This window comes from Vombatus ursinus, unplaced genomic scaffold, assembly GCF_900497805.2.
Source record: "Vombatus ursinus unplaced genomic scaffold, bare-nosed wombat genome assembly UNPS02015175.1, whole genome shotgun sequence".
In the NCBI taxonomy this organism is placed as follows: domain Eukaryota; kingdom Metazoa; phylum Chordata; class Mammalia; order Diprotodontia; family Vombatidae; genus Vombatus; species Vombatus ursinus.
The window spans coordinates 25,312,710-25,319,033 of record NW_020954953.1 but is presented as its reverse complement, the minus strand read 5'-3'; the positions used below and the strand labels follow the sequence as shown (position 1 = coordinate 25,319,033).

The following is a 6,324-nucleotide window of genomic DNA, read 5'->3' as shown; positions in this document are numbered from 1 at the left end:
ACAACTTGCATACAACTTGCAAAGGAAAGGCCAGGGGGGAAATATATGTATATACATACATTTTTTAACATTCATTTTTTTACAATTTTGAATACAGATTCTCTCCCTCCCTTCTCTCCCCTACTCATTGAGAAGACAAGCAATTTTGTATGAGTTCTACATGTGAAGTCAAGCAAAACATATTCCAATATTACCTATGTTGCAAAAAAAAAAAAAAAGCCTAATAGATTCTGCTCCAACCCCTTTGACTGAATCCAAACTTCACAGAAAAAAATCCCCTTAATTAAGGGATTTATTCTGTAAAACTTGGACTCAGGTAAAAGGCCACACCTGAGGACCTAGAAGGCCACAGGTTCCCCACCCCTATGAGGATTTGGGGCAGTTTTCTTTGATAATTTCTTGAACTATGATGCTTAGGCTCTTTCTTTGATCATGGCTTTCAGGTATTCCAATCATTCTTAAATTATCTCTGCTTCATCGATTTTCCAGGCCATTTGTTTTGACTTTGTGCTTCCTAAGTGGTGTGATCTATGGTGAGGTGTGGTCAGTGATCACCTGGTCTGCACTAAGATCCTTACCCAGGAAGTGTCTCTGATCCCTTGAGATTGCAATTCATACTGACCCTCAGGGGTTCTTTTCCCTCTTGACTAAGAGTATTCCTCTCTTCCTTAGAACTATGACCCAGGAGAGGATATAGGCAATGGATTTGCCAAAGTGTCTGGTTCTGCATCTAGCGCTAGCACAGGGCTCCCCTATATTCTCTTTCTGACAAGTTCCCAGGCCCCTTTGCCCCCTCTGGCTTGAGAGCTCCTGAAGCTGCTGCTGCTTTTTTCACAACCACCTGTGTGTCATAAATCTCTCCTTTGAACCTCCTAAATTGTCTTGGGCTAGGAAAATGACCACCCTGATCTTGTTGACTCTGCCACTCCAGAGTTCAATTGGAGGCATTATTTTAAAGTTACTTGGAGAGGAATGTTAAGAGAGCTCAGCTGCTTCCTTACTCTGCCATAGTGGCTGTGCCTCCCCTAGCCCAGAATATTTTTTTTAAAGAATGCTACCCCAATTTCACACTAATCTGGCATGACAGATTATAAGGACAAGCCAGTAATCTGATCTGTGGCAGCAAGAAAGTGTGATTTTTGTTTGAAAAATAGTGATTAACCAAGTTTGATTGGCCAGTAGAGAAAGTGAAGGAGCATTTATGGAAGATAAGCCTAGAAAGGGAAATTTGGATGGGATCAAAGGAGAAGGAGTCTTTTTGTCATTGTTTTATTTTGTTTCGATTTTGAGTAAAGAAAAAGAATTTGCAGAGCTTTGGCTAACTTCCTGAATTCCTGTCTACCATTAGCAACGTCTTTCATTTCTTCTTCAATAAGACTCATGCAGTTGCTCCATTCGACATTAAGAAAGGCTCCATGAGGGGCTGTATTTTTGGTGATTACAGTTTGGTGAAAAAAACATTGATTTTATTGTGAATCACACATGAATTGTAGGAATTCAAATGAATTATGAGATTCTTGATTTTAAAGACACAATTATCTTTAGTTTCTGCCTCTTTGCCATGTTGACCAGGTGTTATATGTGAGTTTGTACATCCATGTCAAGTTCAAGATCCATTTAATAATCTAGTGATGGTCTTAAAATTCATCCCAAGTATTTTGCTTGGCCCAGTAATTTTCTATTTTGAATGTAAAAAGGAACATACAATTTGGGTTCTAAGGTCATTGATTAATAATAGGAAAAAATCCCATGTTGAGATTCCCTTTTCTGGTCCACTATATCATTAAAGTTCAGTTTTAAAGTGAAAAGCACCTTATACCATTGGATTGGGAATCAAGGTTTTAGAAACGATTCTTACTAAAAACAATTTTGGGGAAAATGCTCACTTTTTTTCTCCCTTCCAATTTCTTGGCCAGTGTTTGTTAGGTTCAACTCCAGCCATGGTTTCCCCGTGGAGGTCGATGCAGACACCAGCATCTTCCAGCTCAAGGAGGTAGTTGCTAAGCGACAGGGGGTTCCAGCTGACCAGTTGCATGTGATTTTTGCGGGGAAGGAGCTTAGGAATGACTTGACTCTGCAGGTAAGTCTCCCCTTGTGGATTCGTTGCTGGGATGCTGCCAGCCCCACTGCTCTTACCTCTCATGCTGCCAATCTGACATTCATGCCTGAGATCTAATAGAATAAATAGTGCCTGGGGATTCCTTGAACTTTACTCCATACTGCTTCATTAATTCTGACCTTCTTAATTATGCATTAAAACAGCAAGCAGGAAGGATAGGAAGAACGAATATGAGTGAGAGAGAATACATGAGCTGTGCTTAGTGAATAAATGTTTACTGACTACAGGAGCAAGCTATGCACAATTTCTGTGTCTGTTCAATTTCTACCTTACTTATTCCATTTGAATCTTAATGAAGAAGGATGTGAATAAATTGTTCCAAATCAGGCTGCTCAGGCACCATCACATGGAATTTGTAACCCAACTGTGACCCCTGGAGGATAGTGACAGGCCCGTTTTTTGAGTGGAGGACATGTTGGGGAAATTATTCACCACAGCCAATGAGACTTGGGATCCTCACACTTGTAGTCTGAATTCAGGTTGGACAAGGGAGATTTGGGCACAGCGAGATTTGTTTCACTTCTATGATTTCCATTATTTCTTGGGATTCATCGCAGAAACCATGAAAAGAGAGGAACCCAGGCCTTTGTCGCTGTCATACCCAACTTCTACCCACAGCATTGAAAAACTCTTTTCTTTCTCACCTTTGTAGTTCATTCCAAAGACAATCTTCTTAGTTCTGAGGCTTGGGTTGCAGAAACAGCTGGTTACCTGAACCACAAAGATTACTTTGAGGGATATTTAGAGATTGGTAAATAGTTGATGGTGTAAAAAGCTTTAGAGGCTAAATGCATTCTGCAGGTGGTTGAGCCCCTCCTTCCTCCTTTTTTTTCCCTTTTTCTTTCTTAACCAGCACAGATTAATTGACACTCATGTTTACAGCTGTTGGGGGGTGATGGGGAGGAGGATACTGCTGAGCACAGAAGGGCTGCTGTGTCTGGCTGCACAATCACTCCTTGTATTGATATCCTATCACTGCCTCTTCTCACTTATGATATTTATTGCTTTGTAAGATGCTTTAGGGAGTTAGGGTACACAAAAGAAACTATAGAAATGTAAATCATTCTTGTCATTCTTTGGTGTCTCTCCTGCTGCTACTGTTGATGTACATATTCATTGTGCACAAACTGCTGTGCTTAGCTTTTAGGCAATTTGTTTTTATCAGGCAAAGTGCATGTGCTTTAAAAAAAAAAAAGGATTGCATGTCTTTTTACCCAGTCAACTAAAAAAGTTTTTTTTTTTTTTTGCTCTGTATGCCAAGCCCTTAAATATAAGAGCCTTTCTTTTCCGACCAGTTGATCATAAAACAACCACCTAAAGCTAGATTTTTCAGGTGTTAGTAATTGTCAGTTTGTTGCAGGGTGAATATAAAACCCTATTCAGGCTAATGATGTAAAATAGTCATCAGCCAGTTTTGTCTTAATATACTTGAATATGCATAGATCTTGATAAGTTGATTTGGAATATGCTAACATATATTATTAATTTAGGAATCTTTCCCCCACTAAAACATTGAGCTATTTTACTCCCTTAAAAAAATTTCTAGGAAGTTGGATCAGGATGCAAACGTGTACTCTGAAGGAGACTGGTAAAGAAATTTCCTTGGCGTGAGAAGAAAGTTGGGAGAGATCCAGGCTATTAATATATGGTATTATGACTGCTTTGGTAGTCTTAAATGAAAAAGATTCAGATAGATTGGAGGGTAAGGGTGTCTCAGAAACATAAAATTTAAACAAAAGAATCAAAATGGTTTCAGAAGAAGAGGTTTAAGGGGATAACAAGACATTTGAGCCAACATTTGAGCTTTATAAAATATCTTTTAAATTCTTAGAACCATTATTTTAGGCATTTTTATCACATCATCATTATAGTTAACATTTTTACATAGCACCTACTATGAGCCAGGCACTGTGTTAAGCACTTTACAAATATTATCTAATTTAACCTTTATCACAATCAATTTCCTTATCCCCACAGATTTTGCTGCCTAAAATATGTAATAGTATTCTGAAGAATTTATTAAACATCATCCCATTCATTTCTCCCAGTGTATGCTTCACTATTCAAAGCAAGTGTATAGTGTTTACCTAAAAGGGTTAGATAAGTACCCTGTTAGGCACTATAGAACTATTAATTTTTTTATGGTATGATTCCAGTAGAAATCTCAACTCCAATTTCACTTTCAATGTAACACAACATTTCAGATTCTTTCTGGTTTTTTTTTTTTGAAGTTGCTTTCCCCTTAACTTTAGATATACCACATCAAATTGGGCGGATTTTCTAGGTGTTTGAGCATCCTCCTTGTAGGCCAATGAATTTAAGGAAAGAAAGTCAAAGATTATAAATTGAGTTGTTTTAAGAGAGTTGCTAGAATAATATGGGATGATTACAGGAAAGGAAACCTAAGAATACTTTTATAGGCTCAAAGAACAGCAGCAAACACATTTTTATCGAATTACTATGTTACTTTGAAGTATTGGAAAACTCTATCTGTCTAGGGTATAGCTTAGCTTAAAACTGCAGTTAAGTATTTTGGGACACTCAGTATATAAGATCCAAATCTTTTAAAATATTCCAGTTTTTGCTAATAGAATTATATATTATAGAATTATTTATATACAGTTGCAAAACAATTCAAAAATGTTCACTGAACATTTAAATATTAAATTGAACACGAATAATATGGCTTTTTTCCTGTTTAAGAAAAAGGAAATCATTTTGGGCTTTAGAGACTTAAACACATTTTTTGGTATTTATTTTTTTAAACTATAGATTTTCCCTATTTTAAGAAAAAGTGATGCTATACAGAGAATCTTATTTTTACCGTACTTGAAGGAAATCAGAGTTGCTATATTTTTTTCAAGTTTTATTAACAAAAGAATCCATTGTTTAATTAGAAGGGGCACCTTGTATTGTTAACTAACTTCCCAGTGCTAAGGCATAAAGATTTAAATACTCAGTATTTGTATATAATCAAAAATATGAAGGTGCTAATGGGAGAATTAGGGAGCATTGCCCTAAGTCCCATGCCTTTTCTGCAGTATCTTTATTTGAATAAAATATCAAATATTGTTAATATTTGACAGATTTTTTAAAATGTTGATGGGTGAGTTTTTATTACTTTTTTTGTAAATAGTGTTTCTTGACTCTTGTTACTCAGGTCAGTGAACATGAAAGAGTTCTTAGAAGTGGCATGTTGGTAAATATTTAACAACTGGCTGGGGGGGAATGTGTACGCTTCACATTTTCAAGTTTCATTTGCATCATTAGCATCTTATCCATAGCTTTCTTAAGTCTAGACAACTGATAAAGCAATTAATCAAACCCGTTTAGTATTTTTTGGTTTCCAAGGTGTAAATGCTCACATTGGAAACTTAACGATCAGCTCTCATGAGCTGACTCATGGCTCTTAGGACTAATCCAAATGATTACTCATTCCCTGACTAAACCATCAAATCATTTATATGATATTTTGAAGAATAAAAAAGATAGATTCTATTAATTAACATTCCACATTGCAAAAATATGAGAATATTTGCCCCAAATGGACAAGAATGCACAAACTCATGTATTATGGATGATTTCATCTGAACAAATTTTATTTAGCTATAGCAGGAATATGGAGGTGAATGCCATAGCATGGAAAATCCTTGTAATATGGATATAATAATGGAACTGTCAAAATGAATGCCTTCCTTTGTTAAAAAAAAAAAGAAATGAACTTGAAAAATTAGGAAATCATTTTCCAGGAATTCCAGAAATTTTTCCCTTTTCAAAAGAATTTACCTCTGAAAACACCTTTAATATTCTCGCTCTCTTGTCTAAAACCAATTGATAACTATTTACATAGGAGTGTCCAGGAACTCATCTATTATACAAAGAGATGCACAGGAATGGAATAAACTAATTTCTGCTCCTTTCTTCTAAGATTGTTTGTACTGTAAAACCTGAGACTAAGAAATGTATAAAATCTTTGTGTACTTTTAAATTTTATTAACAAAAGTTGGAGGAATCAGAGAAATAATCTGTAACTGACATGCCAAATCTACTTTTTTCAAATTTTAAATAATCTACATTTCACAATTGAATGGAATTAATAAATCCTCAAGTTCATTGGAAGGTCATTTATTCCAAACAGACCTGAACAGGTCACACACACACACACACACACACACACACACACACACACACACACACACACACAC

The 6,324-nt window shown here is 36.0% G+C and overlaps 1 protein-coding gene across 1 annotated transcript in view; it reads left to right on the top strand.

The window, feature by feature from the left end:
- The window catches only part of LOC114031408 (E3 ubiquitin-protein ligase parkin-like), a 1,837,436-nt gene that overhangs the window by 360,374 nt on the left and 1,470,738 nt on the right, over positions 1 to 6,324 (top strand). Inside the window, exon 2 of the mRNA XM_027846470.1 lies at positions 1,917 to 2,080. Within this exon, the coding sequence (XP_027702271.1) occupies positions 1,917 to 2,080 (164 nt within the window). The remainder of the gene's footprint in view (positions 1 to 1,916; positions 2,081 to 6,324) is intronic.